Genomic DNA, 20,734 nt, shown 5'->3' with positions numbered 1-20,734 from the left:
AGTCCACAATGGTTGCGGTTCCCACCCTTTTCTTGTAAACAGCAAGGAGAGAATAACACATACCTTGCGAGAAAATATCAGTATCCCGAATCACACTCCTAATCAGGCCACTGTATGAAAACGCTCACGGACGCTGCCAGCGCCACCCCTCGAACTTCGAAAATAATGGAGAAGAGAGAAAGAAAGGTCTGAGTGGGCAAAGAATCAATAAGAAGAGAGGGGAATATCTGATGAAATGTTTTCTTGTCAATGCTCAACCTCATCACCCCTCCCTTCCCTGGTTTGACCTTCCTCTGTGAGCACATCCAGCCACAAAGAGGCTCCATTCTCTCGGGAGATAGAGCGCCTTGCTCTTGTGCTGAAACTCTATCACCTGCCTAAAAGAAAACTGTGTCATCTCCCCCCCCAGCCCAGCAGGAAGTCTCCAGCCAAGCAGATCACAAACCCTGTAATATTCGCAGTGACCTTCAGCGCGCCACCAAACTTTCTCACAGTCTGCCATGTTTCATGACACTACAATTTGGATGTAGTTATGGATTACACTGAGCACAGGGTAGTGACTTGGCACTCTGAAAAGAAAGCCATCTTCAAAGGAAGAATGTGCCAAGGTTTGCTGGTTTGCCAGTGTAAATATACAACGTTCTATTATATGGCTCTCTGGAATACTTGATTCTGATTGGTCAATCATGCCGTGTGATTTTGTTATATTTGCCGTCTTCATGGGTCAACGCTGTATGTATTAAAATATACGACAGCCTATATAATAATATATTATGATATATAATATATAGTAATATTGAGATTAATGGTTATTTATTTATTTATGCTTTATTTATAGTTTTTTCTAAGTGGAAGCATAAGATAATATGCAGGTAAAATTATTAAATATTTTTAAATCTAATCAATATTTCTTGTCAGCATATTTATTTAGGGGAAATAGGGTACAAATGTTAACTTATAGATATCACCATACCTTCCCAGGTAATTACAGTACAGTACAGTACATGGACTTTTTTATTTTTGTCATGTTATTTTTGTATTGAAGCCAGGTTCAAAATTCTTGTTTCATTCTGTTGACATATTAGACTAAACGTTTTTTTACAGAAGGGATTTTGGATAGCTTTAGCACTTAAAAAAAAGTAAAAAAAATAAATAAAATAATAACCATAAAATGTTATTTAAATCAGGTGATTGATATATGAACAAACCACTCTGTATAAACCTTTAGAATATCGATAGGAATAAAACTGGAAAGGTTGGAATATGTAAGTTCTGCTGAAGTAGAGATTTCTGACTCAGTGCATGAGAAAATAACTCATTTTGAGAAAACAGCCTTTAAAGATATGTATTGTAATTAAAATCTACAGTAAAGATGCAAATAAAGTGTACTAAAATAAATTCTTAAATGGGTATTTTGGATGCTTTCCGGCCTATGCTTCAGTTATGCATGTTATCAGTCAGTTTAGTGATTTGTTTTACAAATTATGGTGCTATTTTGTGATTTAAAAAAAAAAACGTAGATTAAAAGATAAAGCTAACAAGACATGACCTACGTGTTTTGAATGAAACCAAAATAAAGTAGATGTTAAACTGATTATCAAAGTAATAGGTCCTATTTAGCATTTTCTTCCTCTTTGCTGTTGAGTGAATGGATATTAGGTAACAAATAGGCTCAGAATGTCTTTCATAACCTCAAAGACTGTTCTCTGAATCTTGGCCCGCCGTGGGTTTGCATTTAGTGCTTTTGGTTAAACTACAAAGAAATGGTCAGTGAACTGTGCTGTTTGGCTTTGGACCTACAGTTCCTTCCTGTTCATGGAAATTTTTGTCTCTGAAATGTGTTTTTGGGTACACAAAAAATTGGATGTGCTTATGGGTTAATGCCTGAAAACACAGCTCCATATTAATGAAAATGTGTTCCACCTGAGAAAAGGAAGGCTGAACATACAGACTATTTCAAGAATTTAATTAAATCTATTGGACATTTTTGCTCTCAATACAAACACACACCAGCAGGTCTATAGAAAGGGAGTTTGCTAAGTTTTGCGTTGACTGAAATAACTTTTTCATCATTCAGAGTAAATTAGGAAAACATAAAGGTTCAAATGAAATAGAAAGACTTACTGACAGAGCGTCAAAAGTTTGAGGCTGAGGCGTATTGTGGAGTAGGCCTATTGTAGATCAATGCCGACCTCTGCTGGCGATGTATAAAACTGTTCATTTAATAAAACTGATGGTAGAAGAATCACAAAAATAAACAGTGAGCCTTATCCGTTTTGTTCTTTGTATTTTTGTTATATGTTTATTATTAGTTTTATTTCAATCTTTTGGCTGAGTTGAGTGCGATAGATATTATTTTTAGATGTATAAAGCAAAAATATTTAATAAATTACCTTTAGTCATGAAAATATATTTATATCTACTTAAATTATTATTTAATCTTTATTTATTTATTTAATACAATTAATTGCTGACTCTATCATCTATGGATAGATAGATAGATAGATAGATAGATAGATAGATAGATAGATAGATAGATAGATAGATAGATAGATAGATAGATAGATAGACTTTTATGTGATTCCAGGCATTTCAAGAACTGTATCTTCTTAAAAGAAAAGTTGTTGAGGGCATAATTCGCTAGGCTATTTTAATATAAACTAAAATAATACATTATGGGGCATCATTTGTGAACAGCTTGTGACGAAACTTAAAAAAAAAAAAAAAAAAAAACGAGACCTTCCCCGATTTCCTATGACGTTTGTCTATGAAAGTCTGCAGAAGAGATTTTATGTGAAGGACCGGGACGGTTTTGCCGGGAAATTCAAACGGACGTAACGTTTATGCGAAAGCCTCTCTTCTGATCAAAGACACATGAAAATAATGCTTATTCAGTGTTCAGGAATCGGATAATGCCGAAAGACCCATTCTGTAGGCTATTGTAATAGTCTATAGTCTCAAAAATACTAAATCAAACTATCATAACAGTAGTTTTAATTACCTCATCTGTTGACACGATGCCGGTGAATTGCAGAGCTGGTGCAAACATATCCACATCTCTACGATCAGATGCTTTCTTAGCTGCTGTTTTCTTACCGCTGCCATTTTTGTTGTGTTAATATTGAGGCTCTGACAGGAAAACCGCGCAGCATATATTTACATATTCATCTAAACTTTGCTCTCAGCTGCTCGCATGGCGCCAGGATATTGCTGCAAAGGTATTTCCATCTTCTTTTTTTACTTCTATGCGGAAAAAAAGAAAAGAACTTCGCCATTGGGCCTTAAATGTTGTCTTGTGCGTTACTTGCGTACTAGTGGCAGCACGAGCAATACGTTGCTGGCTGCAGTTAACTTACTGGCCACCGGTGTCGCTAATAACAAGGGTTTCTGAAGGTGTTTGTTGTTTTTCAATTTCCTGAGGTCCCCTTGTTGAAAACAACTGTATCACGCGTCCAGAAAGCTCTGTCACCACTAGATGGTACTATTTTGTATTCGTACACATACTAGACTGTATACTATATTTCACTATCACATTCCAGTGCCATTCTGATATAATGATGCATTATAAGAGGATGACAAATCACAGTGGTTTATGAAGTCATGAGTTTTAGCAGTCAGATAATGCTTTCCTCATTGTAAGCTCAGTGAACCCCAGAGCGCTCATCCTAGCAGCGGTGGAGAACGTGAGAGCCGTTTCTGAGCTGTCCTTGCCTGACAAAGTGCTTCATCTCCTGTGAGACTCCCTCAAGGGACCCGTTCAGTGTTCTGGGAAACTAATGGCTCGACAGCTGCAGTCTTCCACAAACGTGGTGAAAAGTCGGCTTCCTCTTCAAACTGCACACTTTCTAATGACCGCTGCACACATGGGCACAACACATTTGGGCTCTACAATTTGTATTAAGTTATGTATTTTATAGTTGATATATTTGTTATCACTTCGTATCAAGTGAAAAGATCAGTAAGTTCTGAGTATGAGGGCCGGGCGGTTTCAATGCAAACGAGAAAAAAATAAGCATCCTGAAAAAGTCTGCATTTTATAAACAAAGGCACGATAGGAATTAAAACAATGGACTTTATGGCATTTAATTACATTCCTCAAAGAATTCCTACTAAGTGACACATTACAGTTTATGTGTAATATAATGTAGTTCTGAATCAAACTGAATCACAGCATAACTATACCAATGAAAAATGAGATACACTTGATCAACAGGCGTGTCTACAGTGATATAAATGACTTCATCTGGAAGGCAAAAAATTATGCATCAAGGATGTTGTTGTAGACAATCATTGAGTGATTCATTTTAGTTATACTGTAAAGCAAATAAAAAAGAAAGATTGAACAAACCACAAATATCACAATCATAAATAAACTTAAACATACCTTGGAGTAATATTTTCTGTTCTATTCCATCTGTAGCCTTAAATGATTAGTTTCACTTTCAAATTAAAATTTCCTGATAATTTACTCACCCCCATGTCATCCAAGATGTTCATGTATTTCTTTCTTCGGTCGAAAAGAAATGAAGGTTTTTGATGAAAACATTCCAGGATTTTTATCCATATAGTGGACTTCAATTGAGCCTAAAAGGATGAAGGTCAAAATTAGTTTCATTGCAGCTTCAAAATGTTCTACACGGTCCCAGACGAGGAATAAGGGTCTTATCTAGAGAAACCATCGCTCATTTAAAAAAAAAAAAAAAAAAAAAAGTACATACGTTTTAACAATAAATGCTCATCTTGAACTTCTCTATTTGAATTCCGACAGTGTAGACACTGTTAAGTGTATTACTGCCCTCCACAGATTAAAGTTTGAAATAATTGTTATATACTTGCACTAGCATATTGTATATGACAATTTAGTTCAAACTTTGACCTGTGGAGGGCAGTAATACACTTAGCAGTGTCTACACTGCCGGAATTCAAATAGAGAAGAAGAAGCGAGCTAGTTCAAGATGAGCATTTATGGTTAAAACTTATAAAAAAAAATATTTTTAGAAAATGAGCAATGGTTTCTCTAGATAAGACCCTTATTTCTCATCTGGGATCGCTGTAAACTGTAATTTTGACCTTCAACCGTTTGAAGTCCACTATATGGATAAAAATCCTGGAATGTTTTCATCAAAAACCTTAATTTCTTTTCGACTGAAGAAAGAAACACATGAACATCTTGGATGATATGGGGGTGAGTAAATTATCAGGAAATTTTAATTTGAATGTGAACTAATCCTTTAATTACATACTTGATGCTGCTGCTTAGTGAAAAATAAAACTCTAAACAAACTGAAGCTGTTTCCACAGATTGAAAACATCCTATCAAAATCAGATTTTTAAATGTCTGCTGGATGGTTAGAAAAATTACAAGCGCTTTAAAACAATAAAAGCGATTTTCTGTGCTTCTGGTCATGCAATTTGTTCTTTTTTCTTTAAAAGTTACATTTAAGCTACATACAGACAGCAAAATAATCAAACACATAGTAATATCTGCTTATATTTGCTAAATAAACATAACAATCACGCTATAAAAACAGATTTGTGTGCAATGACTTTGCTGTTTAACTACAGGTACGTCCCACATGCAGTTGCGTTCATTGCATAATGTCCATTGATGTAAGTTCAAAGGAAGTGCATGAGCACAGACAGTAAAGAGAGAGATGGAGGGGGATAAAAGACAGAGAGGTGCCAGATGTTTATGCTGTAGCTCCACATAGTCTGACCGCTGTTGAAATGTCTTTGGTGTCCTCTGATCGTGCCGAGACCACAAAAGGCCAGGTCTGTGGAAAAAAGAAGTAAGTCAGCCACACATTGCTGGTTCAATGCCATAAGACGCAGATGCAAACACATGTAATGCTCAGTGTACTGTGAAGTATTACTTTTTAGGGGTGAATTCAGGTTAAAAAAAAGTGTCCCAAATCAACAATTCACCCTAAATATATAGCGCATTATTATATTATATTATATTATATTATATTATATTATATATTTAATACAGGTGCAGTTGCATTGCATTAATTGATGTAAGTAAATAATACTTAATAGTACATATCACTTTTCATTTACATTACATATTACAGTAACAACATTATATATATATATATATATATATATATATATATATAGTAATATGCTAAATAAAAGGTATGATTATATATTTGTTTTCTGTTATATTTCGGTTTAAATTTAATATTTATTTTAATATTGAATCATTAATGTTTTATACAGCATGATAAAATATATATTAAATAATGTATTTTATATTATGTATAGTAATTATAAGGTATTATTTATTTATGTTTAAGAATACTTTTATGTTTATGTGAATATTATATATTGATATTAAATACAAAATTATAAAAATAAAATACTATATATATATATATATATATATATATATATATATATATATATATATATATATATATATATATATATATATATTACACACTATTTAAAACACACTATTTAAAAAGGCATACTGTCTGTATCTACTGTTAATCAATATGTAATTACTTTATATTATTTATAGTAAATTAAGTTGTTTATTAAGTTAGTATTTCATTATTATTATTATGTATTTATGTTTATAACTATTTTGTTTATTTACATATTAAATTATTGATATTTAATATAGAATAATAAAAAATAAAATACTTTTTAAAAACAGTGATATGATATGATATGATATGATATGATACTAAATTGTTAGTGGTATTTGTTTGATATATTTATATAATGTAAGATAGATTATATATTATACAAGTAATAAAACTGAACACTGCTAATAACACTAATCAGTTAGTAATAACACTACTGAACCAGATGGAAGTGTATAAAATCCTGTCATAAACTTAGACAACACTCACTCATACCAAGTTTACAGGATGCACAAAGCTGTTCTGGTATCTGTCCTCTTGTAAGAGCTGTCTGAGGTGAGATATATAGCTGGATGCCAGACGCAGCGTGTCCAGCTTTGACAGTTTGGTGTCTGCTGGTACCCACGGCAGGCTGGTCTTCAGCCGAGAGAAAGCTTTACTCAGAACTCTCATGCGTGCTCTCTCTCTGGCATTTGCTGCGTTTCTCTGAGACTGTCTGCCATCCTTTGCCATCTTCATTTGTTGCTTGTTGTTGCTGGCACCAGCTCGAGGTTGTTTGGTCTTTGCTTTCAAACTGTCATTGATACTAAACTCATCTTCTGAGTCTTCCAGAGAACGAGTGTCCATGTGAGTGATTGACAGCTCCTGGAGGTCTTCAGGATCACTCACCGAACCCGTAGACATCACGACTGCACCTCTGTTTCAGAGCAAAGAACTTGATTTTGAAAAAACTGATGTCCTGTGATTTAATAGTATGTGATATTCAGCGTCCCTGCTGTAGATTCAAAGCAACAGGTGCTGCCTTGATTGCCAATCTCTGTAAAATAAGCCCAGGAAAAGGCGCGTCAAAACAAGGCCATTATTTAATCACCATTCAAAGTCATTCAGCATCTGGTTATTAAAATTGTCACGTAGACCAAGCAGACTGTATCTTCTGCCCCTTCTCACTGAGCATCTCAGAGCTTGCCTTGTGGTGTACCAAGCACATTTAAGGTTTGGGGTTTGGCCGGGTCATTATGGATCAGGCATTTCTCCTCCCCTTTTCCCATCTAACTTTTGGCAAGTTTGTTTGACACAGTGGCACTGATATTATGTAGTATGAACCCATGTAATGTGCCATGAACTAACTCCATTATTGTTTATATATATATATATATATATATATATATATATATATATATATATATTTATACAACAGTTCAGTTCTTTCTGGTTCTCGAATCTGATTGGCTGATAGCCGTGCTATATTTTATTGATAACAGCACTCTTACCTTTTCACCATTTGTATCACTCCGCGACTGTCGAGCAAATCCACCATAATTTTTGTGAATACTACACTTGTTTACCACAAACTGTAGTTTTAAGATTTTTTATGCAAGAATGTAGTTGTTTACACCTGAAATATGTGACTCATATTTAATCATAGCGCCTATTTTACAATTTGTTTAGATGTTTTCAGAGATGTGAGCTCCAGGCCATCAGCAGCCGTTCAGGGTTCGTGTACCCGCTGAGAACAGCTTCATCTCGACCAGTGCTTCGGGGGTTTTATATATATATTCATCATTTATTTAATAAATAATAAAGCCAATGAACATAATACATTAATTTTGATTATACAGATCAAATAAACACATCAAATAAAGTTATTTATTATTATTAAATGTATAAAGTAAAATATTTAATAAATTACCTTTAGTCATAAAAATATATTTATATCTATTATTTAAATCATTATTTAATTTTTATTTATTTAATACAATTAATTGCAGACTCTATCATCTATAGACAGATTGGGTGTTTATTTATTAAATAATAATAAATATTGAATCCAATTAAAAAAGCTCCAAAACAACTTGCACCAGTGTAACCCAAACCAACCTAGCAATACTTCAAATAAATAGTTCAGTGAAACTATTGTGAAAAACTTTTGTTTCTCATTTCTTCAGTTCAGTGGTCACCCACGGTCCACTTAAATGCTTTTTCCCACATGCTCTTAAGCAAATAGAAACGTCTGAAAGGCTTATCAAACGTTCTTAATCCACTGGTCATTTCACAGAGATATTGGGTTTCTGCTTGGTTAGAACGCTCTCACACACGCTCGGTGCACATTGGCCACAGCTGTCAGCACTTTACATTACATCTGCAGGATGGGGGGCAATCACTGGGATCCTGTGGGTAAAGGAAAAATACACATGTTGACATTCTTCACATGATCACACTGTGCTCTCATTTGTCTCTCCTATCATATAGAAACATGTAAGCATGAGGTGCGCGGCAGAGGATTGAAATACACATGCCTGACAAATTAAAATGATTTTTATTTAATTATTCTTGGCAGATGTCAGTTCAGCTGTTAAAGGAAACTTTGTATGACTGCCTCTTCAGTATAACTGTTCTGTATGACCTGTTCACACATGTAGAATTGGCGATTAAATGACACATCAAAGGATTATACAATATGTATTATTAAGAACATGTAGGCTATACATGAAAATGAGGACTTTTAGTTTGGCCATTTTGAACACCATCAGCCCTTAAAGAAGTTAGCCATAACGCATTATCTGTATAAAATTACACAATGCTTCACAAATGTGTCCGTATATCTCTGCATAAGATGTTTATGCAACACAAGCATCTTTTACATGACCATACATGAAGAGCTAAATTTCCTAAAGCATAAAACCAAATTTCCCACAGCTGAAATGTTCTCAGCATCTCACAATATCTCTCAGTAAACTTGATATGTATGAGTTTTCATTCCCGCCTAATGAGTGTGAAATTAAGATTTTATATTACAGTGGTCACCCTCAGCCAACAATTATCCAAAAGCATAGCTGACTTGCATGCTTCATTTTTTGCAAAGGTTTGTTGCCAAGTGTAGACAGCTTTGGAATAACCTACAATAAACAGTTTATGCTTTTTGCTCTGTGGCATTTAAAATATTCATTCTTACTGTAAGGACCTCTTCACCAAGAACACCTTTTGTGCATTTTCAATAGTTTTTCTAAATGAAGACTTGCTTTTAGAGATGGTTGTCTTTGACTGCTATTTTAGCATCTTGCTCATGAACACTGTGTTTTTAAGACACTCAGGTTAAAAGAAGTTATTTATTATTTTCCATTTCTCCGCATCGTATCTCACATTTGTTCCACCATCTGGCCAAACTATTCCTTTTGAACTTCCACTTGAACATGGTTCGACCAACCATTCAAGCCAATTACTTCCCCATGTCCAACCATGTCGGTGAAACCCCTTTAATGACAATGATTTTCTAGTGTTGTAGGCCTAGTATTAATAGACTTCAAGCAAAATCGAAGAACGGACAGGTGTGACATCATTTTGAACAAAATAAGGCAAAATCTAGGTTTGTTTAGAGTTCGTTCAAACTTGTCATTAGTTGGCATTCCCATTCAGGGCCTTTCACACTAAGCGCTATCAAGCAATGCAAAGCTATGCGATAATGCTCTTGAATCTAAACAATAGATCCTTATGGAGCTATTCGCACTGTGTGCGATCAATCACAGCGTGACAAAGCAAGATTTTTTTTTTTTTGACCAGTGTGTCAATTTTTTTACCCCATCGTCCACGATGAAATGGGGCCATCAAATTAGATTTGAGCTTTAGATCATGTACCCAGAGCTGCTGCTGTTGCACAAAAGGGCAAGATTGGTGGAGCTGGTTTTGAAAACCAGTGTAAACACCGAAAAGGAAAAAAAAAGCAATCTGGTAGAAGAAAACTGATTTTGAGCTCTTGTTCGTGTCTAAGAACAGATTTATTCTCATGTTTACTTCATATTTCTTTATACAGAATATAATTTCTATTCATTTTCTATTGAATTATGTGATCTCTTTTTTCTGGGTGAGCGTGTGAGTCAGAGAGCACTCAATTTATCTAGATTGGTCTAATTTAACATATAACAACAATAAGCCATGGTTCACTGCATATCTTAAACAGCTTCACCAGGCCGAAGAGGATGCCTACAGGAGTGGGGCCAAACAGGCCAAACAAATCTCTTGTACAAACAGGCCAAAAACACACTGAATAAGGAGCAAAGAGTAACAAAGAAAAGCTACTCTGAAAAGCTGAAAAATCAGTTTTCAGCTAACGGCGCTGCATCTGTGTACAAGGGCTTGAAAGCCATCACCAGCTACAAGACACCATCCCTCAGCACTCTGGAGTATCAACATTTAGCTGATGATTTGAATGAGTTTTATTGCAGGTTTTAAATGCCTGGTCTCACATCCCACGCCCACTCTGATTGTCCCACCACACAGCCATCAACACTTCCACCCTACTGCTTCTCAGCCTGCACTTAAGATCTGTGGCCCTGTTTCCACCTGTTTTAAGAAGGGTTTTGTTTGATCAGATCGCAAATGAACGAGGCTAAATACAGGTGTAAACGGGGTGTGAAGCATTTCGAGCTTGTCCACTTTCAACCACTTCCAGAGGTAGTCGAAAACGCATATGACCGGATAGCTTTCGTAGTGGAAATGCTCATGTGGTCGAATGTGTTCAACTTCGAACAGCCACTAAAGATGCCTACTCTCTGCTTACTGACCTAATGCGTAAATATTATGGGATGCACACTAGCCAGATGGGATTTAAACTTTGTCAGCTGAAGACCCAAGTTTGGTTTGAAGATAAAAAATGTACCAAGCACAATGTTCTCTCACCATTCCTGATTTCTAACACAAACTCACAGCGTTCATCGTGGTCTTGCGGCTATCAGAGCAGAAACAAAAGCTACTGCTCTCTGTATGTTTTTTCATCGTCTCTGTGTTTGTTCATGTATGTAAGTTGTGCAAACTTGTTTTGTCCATTAAATCAAAAGATCTGAAAAAACCCATACACTCTCCTCGAAGAAATCAGGACAGAAGTTGTTGAAAGTGGACAAAAGTGATGGATTAAAATACCAGGTGTAAACAGGTATGTGTCTCAATCGTCTACTTGTGATCCGATCAACCAAAACACATCTTAATTCCAGGTGGAAACAGGGCCTGTGAGGAGGATGTATGCTGGGTCTTCAGGAAACATAAGATAAGGAAAGCTAAAGGCTCAAACAGTATCTTACCAGCCTGTCTCAGATCACTGGAGCTGTTTGAAGTCCCCTCCTGCTTCAAACTCTCCACCATCATCTCTGTACCCAAAAAAAACAAAAAATCATAGGACTAAATGACAACAGACCTGTTGCTGTGACATCTGTTGCCATGACAAAAACATCACAGTCAACATGGGACTAAACTACATCCTGCAACTTCTGGAAAAACCAGGGACTTAGGCAAGGATCCTGTTTATGGATTTCAGCTCCACTTTCAATACCATTGTCCCGGATACACTCCTAAATAAACTAGTGATGCTGGGAAAATTCACATCTAGGACCGTCACCATCAGCACTGGTGCTTCTCAGGGATGTGTGCTCTCCCCACTGCACTTCTCCCGCTACACAGATGCAGCACCTTTAAAGACCCCTCTGTCAATCTTCTGAAGTTTGCAGATGACACCACAGTCATTGGCCTCATCCAAGACAGTGATGAGTCTGCTTATAGACAAGAGGTTGAGCAGCTGGATTTCTGGTGCAGTCATAACAACCTGGAGCTGAACACGCTCAAAACTGTGGAAATGATAGATGATAGTCGACTTTAGGAGAAACACCCCTGCACTCCCCCCACTTAGCATCATGAACCGCACAGTGGAAGCAACGGAGTCATTCAGGTTCCTAGGCACCACCATCTCTCAGGACCTGAAGAGGGACAATCACATTAACTCCATTGAGAAAAAGGCCCAACCGAGGTTGTACTTTCTTTGTCAACTGAGAAAGTTCAACCTGCCACAGGCACAAATGACAGTTTTACTCAGCTGTTATTGAGTCGGTTCTCTGCACTTCTATAACGGTCTGGTTTGGGTCAACTAGCAAATCAGACATAAGAAGATTGCAACGGACTGTTAGGATAGCTGAAAGGATAACTGGGGTGCACCTGCACAACCTTCAGGACTTGTTCATCTCCAGAGTGAAGAAAGGGGTAGGTAACATCATCACAGACCCCTCTCACCCCGGCCACAACCTGTTTGCACTTCTGCCCTCAGGCGGACGTTACAGATTTCTGTGCACAAGAACATCTAGGCATAAAAAGCAACTACTACCTGTTTCTATAATTCATACCTCAGTACTTGAGAGTGAGGCAATAATTAGATATTATGTAATTTCATATACATATTTTTACTTATACAGCTTACAGTTTTCAAAAATTTGGACTTTCAAACAGTTTTCAAAAGCCCCCAAAACTCCATTGTTGTGTAATTGAATGGTCAAAATGCATAAAAAGCTTTCCGTTTTTAGTTGAAAATGGTGTTGTGTAATAAAATTATTTACTGTATGTTGTGCAGCTGATGAGGTTAAAGCCAAATGGAAAAACCTACAAGATACAGTACAGTCCAAAAGTTTGGAACCACTAAGATTTTTTATGTTTTTAAAAGAAGTTTTGTCTGCTCACCAAGGCTACATTTATTTAATTAAAAATACAGTAAAAAACAGTAATATTGTGAAATATTATTACAATTTAAAATAACTGTTTTCTATTTGAATATATTTCACAAAGTAATTTATTCCTGTGATGGCAAAGCTGAATTTTTAGCATCATTACTCCAGTCTTCAGTGTCACATGATCCTTCAGAAATCATTCTAATATGCTGATCTGCTGCTCAAGAAACATTTAATGTGTACAATTGTACAAAATATTTGTGTACAATATTTTTTTTCAGGATTATTTGATGAATAGAAAGTTCAAAAGAACAGTGTTTATCTGAAATCTAATCTTTTGTATTATATAACATTATAAATGTCTTTACTGCCACTTTTGATTGATTTAATGCATCCTTGCTGAATAAAAGTATTCATTTTTTTAAATTTATTTTCAAAAAAATAAAAAATAAAATTTCTTACTGACCCCAAACTTTTGAACAGTAGTGTATAATGCTACAGAAGCTTTGTATTTCAGATAAATGCTGTTCTTTTGAACTTTCTATTCATCAAGGAATCCTGAAAAAAAAAGTACACAACTGTTTTCAACATTGAAAATCATCATAAATGTTAATCATAAAAGCAAATCAGCATATTAGAATGATTTCTGAAGGATCATGTGACACTGAAGACTGGAGTAACGATGCTGAAAATGCAGCTTTGCATCACAGGAATAAATTACTTTGTCAAATATATTTAAATAGTACACAGTTATTTTAAATTGTAATAATATTTCACAATATTACTGTTTTTTTACTGTATTTTTAATTAAATAAATGTAGCCTTGGTGAGCAGATGAAACTTCTTTTAAAAACATTAAAAATCTTAGTAGTTCCAAACATTTGGACTATACTGTACATACAGGGAAGAATGCGTTCTCAGTCAGCGCCACCTATCGTGCAGGCGTGAATTAGCCGAAGGTGATGAATTGTTTCGCGTTTAGAGTGAAAGCATCGTTCGTCAGCGATTCGCTTCACTTTATCGTGTCGTGGTCAGTGTGAAAGGGCCTTTACTGGTTGCCTTGTAACATTTGTGAATGACACTAACGAATATTATTCCATGTTGTAGACAACGAATCGGTCTTCTTGCTGCTAAGATCAAACAATCCAGAAAGTCGCTCTTCATTTGCATAAAGTTAAACAAATCTCAAATTTGTCACTTCACTGGACATGCCTACATCCTGTCACCATGGGTTATTATCACTCATGTCAGCGGAAATCGGCAATAAATGCGATCATGCTGCTTTGTCGCTTTGTGTCGCTAGCTGTACGCTTTTTTGGTATGACTCGGCTTGGCACGGCTCACTTTGCTTTTCCACTGCAGTTTAGTACTGCCACCTCGTCTACTGACCACGATACAGCCATTTCTTTTTTCAAGTTGAGTGTTTAAAAACAGTCATGCGGACAAATGATACTGCGGTGGCTGTTGCTGACAATTTAAATCTAGCAGGTTTGGTGTCTTTTGTAGCAAATCCAATGATGCTGGTAGTGACAATTCTCTCTGACCATTTAGTGATCTGCAGTGTTTACACGTCAGTTTTTAGTATCGGTACGGTATTGGCGTATCAAGCTGTAACATGTAGTGGAAAAGCCCCATAAAATGCCGCTTTTTTTTTTCTTTTTTCAACACACGGGTAATATTACGGAAGAGGATTAGGGCCAAGCAATAATACAAAAATAAAACCATCTCGAGATTAAAGTTGTTAAATTTCGAGAAAAAAGTCATTAAATTTCGAGAAAAAAGTCGAGATAAAATGTTGAGAATAAACTCATTAAATTACGAGAAAAAAGTCGTTAAATTACGAGAACAAATTCGTTAAATTATGAGAAAAATGTTAAATTTCGAGAAAAAAGTCGAGATAAAATGTTGAGAATAAAGTCATTAAATTACGAGAAAAAAGTCATTAAATTACGAGAAAAAAAGTCGAGATAAAATGTTGAGAATAAAGTCATTAAATTATTAGAAAAAAGTTGTTAAATTACGAGAACAAATTTGTTAAATTACGAATTTGTTCTCATAATTTAACAACTTTTTTTTCTCGTAATTTAATGACTTTATTCTCAACATTTTATCTCGACTTTTTTTCTCGAAATTTAACGACTTTTTTTCTCATAATTTAATGAATTTGTTCTCATAATCTAATGGCTTTTTTCTCGTAATTTAATGACTTTATTCTCAACATTTTATCTCGACTTTTTTTCTCAAAATTTAACAAGTTTTTTGTCGTAATTTAATGACTTTATTCTCAACATTTTATCTCAACTTTTTTTCTCAAAATTTAATGAGTTTTTTGTCGTAATTTAACGAGTTTATTCTCAACATTTTATTTCGACTTTTTTCTCGAAATTTAATGAGTTTTTTCTCGAAATTTAACAACTTTAATCTCGAGATGGTTTTATTTTTGTTTTATTGCTTGGCCCTAATCCTCTTCCGTACAATATAATCATCACAGATACGAATGATTACAGTTGAGAACTGCACAAACGTTTGACACTCTCGGCCACACTCAAGGCTTTCTCTGGTCCGCTGTCAATCCCACAATTCATAGCGTGAATGTAAAGCTCAACTTCCACTCTGCTCTGTGCCAGAGGACATGCACCATCATTCCAATAGGAATTCGCATGAGGGCAAAAAGTTCCCCATGTACATGTTGCTCATTTCCAAAACGGTCAAACAAATTGGCCAACGGAAAGCTGCTTGGTTTAAAAGTGATATTTGTGAGTGCAGTGCTTCATACATCGCTACACTATTGATGGACAAAGAATATTTTTTGCGAACAAAAGTTCGGTGCATTCACATTAGCAAAATTTTCAACAGTGTAGATATGTATGAAGCACAGATCACATAGAAGTCACTTCCGTATGACCAATCTAAACCCGTTGTGAAATCTACATGAGGAAATCTTTCACCCTTGCGCAAAATTCATGATTGCATGGATTTGAATTTAAAATGAATGGATTTAGCCAGCAAGAATTCTCTGAATAATGGCAAATGTGACTACATTTTTGGCCTAATCCTGATTTTGTAGCACCACAGTGAATAAAAAAAAAAAAGTGAATTTTTCACAATGAGAACCATTCAACCGTGTATGATTTTTATAGCCTCTATGAATGGCAAGAATCTCTATAAATCTGCAGATGCATATTGCATAAGCTAAAGTAGCAAAATGACCTGCACTTTCTTCCAGGATGGACAGGATTTCTCACGTATCATTGCACAAGAATACTCCTTATCCAAGAACACATTAACATGCTTTTTTCAGTCTATCATGTCTAAACTGTTCTACGTGAAAACATCAGTTCATCCAATGGGAACCTGTTGCTCTGCTTGCATTAATTTCAACTAATAATAATAACTATGTCTCTTTGAAGGAAACAGCAACAAGCAGCAACAGAGGCACCTTTCATAGCATTTTAACACTAATCTCTCCTTTAAACAACTGTGTAAGCACATCTTTCCCAAGCTTCCACATAGGGACTAATTACATGGGAACAATGCTGCCCACATCGTTTTAGGTCAGAGCTAACATGAGAAATGTGCAGTTGTCTGTCGGTAAGCGTGTTAAGGGTCGTAGTGTGGGCAGTGGCTCTTTTCCTTCTTTCTCTCCGTCTGTTTTGTGTGAATGAGTAAGCGAGACAGGTGCAGGACTATGACATCAGCTATGTGCGCTCTCCTCCCCGGTTCCCATGGTCACCACGCTCTCACAGCTGCAGTGTAAAACAAATGGCATGTAACAGCATCAAAACGGCCATTAGGAAAATCAATACGCCCCCATTTTAGTGAAGCCTCCCCCTACATTGAATCAAGCACATTTAATTGAATGAGAGAAGTGGCTGAAGAGTGAACTATCCATTTGCTCCCAGTTCCAACTAGACTTTGATGGAGTGAATCTCATGAAACCTGTCCAAGAAAATACAGATAATATAAAATTATTGGTTATACTTTTTAAGGTGTCCTTGTTACAGTGTAATTACTGAGTGTAAGTACTGAGTAATAATAATTAACTACATGTACTTACTATAGAGTTAGGTTAAGGGTTAGTTGCATGTAATTATGCATAATTTATAGTTATTACTATAGTAAATACATGTAACATCTAACAAGGACATTTATTTCTTAAAATACATATTTTTCAACACACTGTGTTGTGGATTTTAGTTACAATCACCTGGTAATAAAATACATCTTAAAATGCCAAACATTGCAAAATGTCTTGATGTTCCTGCACATTAAGGCCCTCAAGATCGATGAATCTGCTGATCAAATCTGTGATATGGAACGATGCGAATGCTCTGTCACTTAAATCTTTTTATATCTGTCTAGCTGAGATCTGGGTGGTGGGTGTGAGAAATGCTGCTTACCCTTTGGAGGAGGAAGTGATGTATATCTGGGCTCTGAAAACTCCTAATGCTGTGAAAAACTGACCAGATGACTTGAATTGTTGCTTTTCTTTTATTTGTCTCCAAAGCCTAAGCACAGCTGATTGGGGTTCAGTGTCAGAGAAATTAAAGTGCCCCTACAGTATTATGCCATTTTTAAGGCTCCTAATATTGTTTTGGGAGTCTCCTACAACAGGTTTACATGCATACAAGGTCAAAAAACACTTTAGTTTTCTCATAATATACATTTAATACCACCTAATTTCTCAAAGATTCTTAAACTATTCGTTCAAAGCAGTTCGAAGATTCAATCTCTCTAAACCCCTCCTTTCTGTGAGCCTGCTCTGCTCTGATTGGTCAGATGGCCCAGTCTGTTGTGATTAGTCTACTGCGTTCAGCACGTTTCAAAAACAAAAGGCCTATTGTCAAATTACAGCTCTGTCTGGAGGCTTATCAATTCTCAAGAGATTGTATACAATGTATGGACAGTAAAGATGGCATCGATTTTACCTTATCATTTCGAGCCCGAGACCAACGATGAAACGTCTGAAGTAGTCGATGAACCAGAAACTCAATGGCAAGCACAACTGGAGCAGGGCAGTTTCCCAAAAGCATCGTAAGCTTAAGTTGATCGTGCTCTATTGAAACCAATGGAGCTACGATCAACTTAGGCTTATGATGCTTTTGGGAAACGCTACCCAGGACGTTTCTCAGTGGTTAAAGGTGCAGTATGTAATAATTTTGTCCGCTAGAGGTCGCTAGAGGCCTATTCAAAACAAAGGCGTAGCTTGATGACGGCAAGTTTGAGTGTGGAATCTTGGGACATGTGGTCTCCACCTCAACAGACAGTGCAATAGGACTTGGGAAGAAAACATGTTAATGGATGCGATTATTAACGTTACTGTAGTATGAAGCAGAGCAGGACCGAGTGTTGTGGGAGCTGAACGAGGCCGCTGGAGCGATTGCGCAACACACGCCTCACGAGCAGCGGAACTTTTATTATGCCACAATCGCCGGCGCTGCTTCCGCTTTACCATATGTATCATATGTATTGACAGCACAATTTTTATTGTGAGGTTATGATGTAAAAGTATGATAACTACACTGTAGCTGCTACAGTAACTAACAAAATCTATCTGATACTGGATTTCGTAAGTGTCTGAAAAAGACAATTTTCACATGCCACCATTACATATTGCGTCATGCTATATTGCAATACAATACAGCAAATATAGTTTGACAGTAAATTATCAAATTAATTGATTACTGTTTAGTCAGATGATATGAAATCGATTACCACTTGTTCAACAAATATATACACTTGTGTACATTCAAACACAATAATTGAGCATACATAGCAAACGCGAGTTCAACGATTTGCGCGAGTAGATTACATACAAATACAATGCAAAGACGCGATCAGACTATGGATCGGACGCGTCCTCGCGCGGGTCTAGAGACGCGATGCCCCGCGTTTGGCGTGTATGCCCCATAATACTAATCGTGTTGATCGTTATAATGGTGGCATACGTTTTCTGTAAAGATACGAATCAAAACAACTCACCTGTCGAGTAAAACACAAGCGAGATCGGCATCTCTTTCTAGGTGAAGTTTGTCGCGAAGCTCTCTCCATCTAGAAAATGCAACACTGATATTGATCCTCGCTCTTTCTCTCCTCTTGTCCCAAACTCTTCTTGGGTCGTTTGGTTGGCCCGTATAGTGATGGCCGATTTCGAAACACTGCTTCATGAAGCTCCGAAGCTTCATGAATCTTTTTGTTTCGAATCAGTGATTCGGAGCGTGTATCAAACTGCCAGTCACGTGATTTTAGTAAACGAGGCTTCATTACGTCATCACTGTTTCGAAACAGTTCGAAATTTCAGTGGTTCACCGATAGAGGGCGATGATAAAGTGAGCCCATGAATCATGCAGATTCACTGAGAACTACTGAACAAGTGTCTAGGGCTTAAAACCTATGGTTTTACCTGATCTCCGATCAGTTTTATACAGTTGTAGATGTTTTAATTATACAGAATAATTAAAATGAATAATGGTAGTTATTAATCTCTTATTGGCCTGTTTAGCTTGAGCCATGGAACAGATACAAGCCTTTAAAATTGATAAAAGAACACAAATTATACAGACACTCGATATTTAATCTTATTAGATGATTAGTTAATTCCATTTAATTGATTTTACTTTAAATAAAACTTTTGAAATACATTTGTTAAAGTGTATTTTTAATGCATGTTTGGCCTGAGTTTTGTTGCATTTGCACTGCTCTGACCACTAGGGGTCACCGTGGAGACGGGTGTCAGATTGTTTCGAAGCCTCGAATCATTACGGCACATTTGATTCAGCTGCTTCAGTGTTTCATGAAGCCTCGATCTGCCCATCACTAGGCCCGTACGCTTACGTTTACGGGAGCTGTCCTTGTCGACAGAACCAACGGCAGATGGTAAACAGTAATTATGTTCCATAAATAAGTAACACAATCCACCATAAAACGTGCAAGAAGTAAATAAGGAACTGCTTGAAGCAAGCTAGTGGTTTGCTGACACTACTTCCGCATTTGTCCACGACACTGTTGTCATGTGGTTTCTACGTCAATTTACTTTTACAGTGTCTTCTTGACATAATGTTAACCACACAAAAAAGCTACAGTGTTTGAGGGCAGGTTAAGCTGTTTGCAGGTGGACAACTTAGAACATAGGCGGGCAAATGTGTTACCCAGTGACGTGTACCTAGTGGTGTAAAGTATTTGTAATTAGTTACTGTACTTAAGTATATTTTTGGCTACTTTGCAGTTGTACTGAGTATCAAAGCAGACTGTCCTCCAAAAAAAAATGACCCTATAGGTCGTTTTTCAAGCACCTTATTACGACCTATATTTACGTTTTAAAGTCATGCTCCCTCTAGCTGGCATAAAAATAATGACAGTGTCGTGTTACGTCTGTCGTCATGAAATGATGTATGACTGTCGTTACCAATCAAAATGCGTGTTCATTTAAATGCAATGTGTGGACTTTTTACACCATTTGTCCTATTTCCATTTAGCAAAACTCATTTTTTTATTAATGACTACACCCACCCCACCCCTAAACCTACCCTTAGTGATTTATAGTGCATTTACACTTTATGAGCACATGCGTTCCCTGGGGATCGAACCCAAGATCGCATGATCACATGATTGCATATTGTTATATATTGCAATGCTCTGCCAAATGAGCTAAGCGAAACCGGA

At 36.3% G+C, this 20,734-nt stretch overlaps 2 protein-coding genes and 1 long non-coding RNA gene across 6 annotated transcripts in view; all 3 read right to left on the bottom strand.

Annotated features, from left to right (window-relative positions):
• The window catches only part of eya1 (EYA transcriptional coactivator and phosphatase 1), a 137,201-nt gene extending 133,895 nt beyond the window's left edge, over positions 1-3,306 (bottom strand). For 2 of the 3 annotated variants that reach the window (XM_048174188.1, XM_048174192.1), the window contains exon 1: positions 3,002-3,306. The gene's annotated coding sequence lies outside the window, so the exon portion shown is untranslated. Of the gene's footprint in view, positions 1-63; positions 186-3,001 lie in introns of those variants that run through there. The other variant, XM_048174189.1, reaches the window with a different exon arrangement.
• Positions 3,307-5,189: 1,883 nt separating this feature from the next.
• LOC125258454 (transcription factor 21) lies at positions 5,190-7,783 on the bottom strand. Its single transcript, XM_048175401.1, has 2 exons — positions 6,870-7,783; positions 5,190-5,774 (listed from the first exon to the last, which is right to left on the bottom strand). The coding sequence occupies exons 1-2, from the start codon at positions 7,275-7,277 to the stop codon at positions 5,691-5,693; spliced, it is 492 nt and encodes a 163-aa protein (XP_048031358.1). The 5' UTR covers positions 7,278-7,783; the 3' UTR covers positions 5,190-5,690.
• Positions 7,784-8,373: 590 nt separating this feature from the next.
• LOC125258455 lies at positions 8,374-19,175 on the bottom strand. Of its 2 annotated transcripts, none has more exons than XR_007182625.1 (2): positions 19,055-19,175; positions 8,374-8,762 (listed from the first exon to the last, which is right to left on the bottom strand). It is a non-coding gene; the product is annotated as an uncharacterized LOC125258455 (long non-coding RNA). The 2 variants fall into 2 exon arrangements; XR_007182624.1 differs by lacking the exon at positions 19,055-19,175 and adding an exon at positions 11,666-13,020.
• Positions 19,176-20,734: the final 1,559 nt, after the last annotated feature.

The sequence above is a fragment of the Megalobrama amblycephala genome, linkage group LG22 (assembly GCF_018812025.1).
Source record: "Megalobrama amblycephala isolate DHTTF-2021 linkage group LG22, ASM1881202v1, whole genome shotgun sequence".
Lineage (NCBI taxonomy): Eukaryota > Metazoa > Chordata > Actinopteri > Cypriniformes > Xenocyprididae > Megalobrama > Megalobrama amblycephala.
The sequence above is the reverse complement of the archived record's forward strand: the minus strand, read 5'-3'. Positions and strand labels throughout refer to the sequence as shown.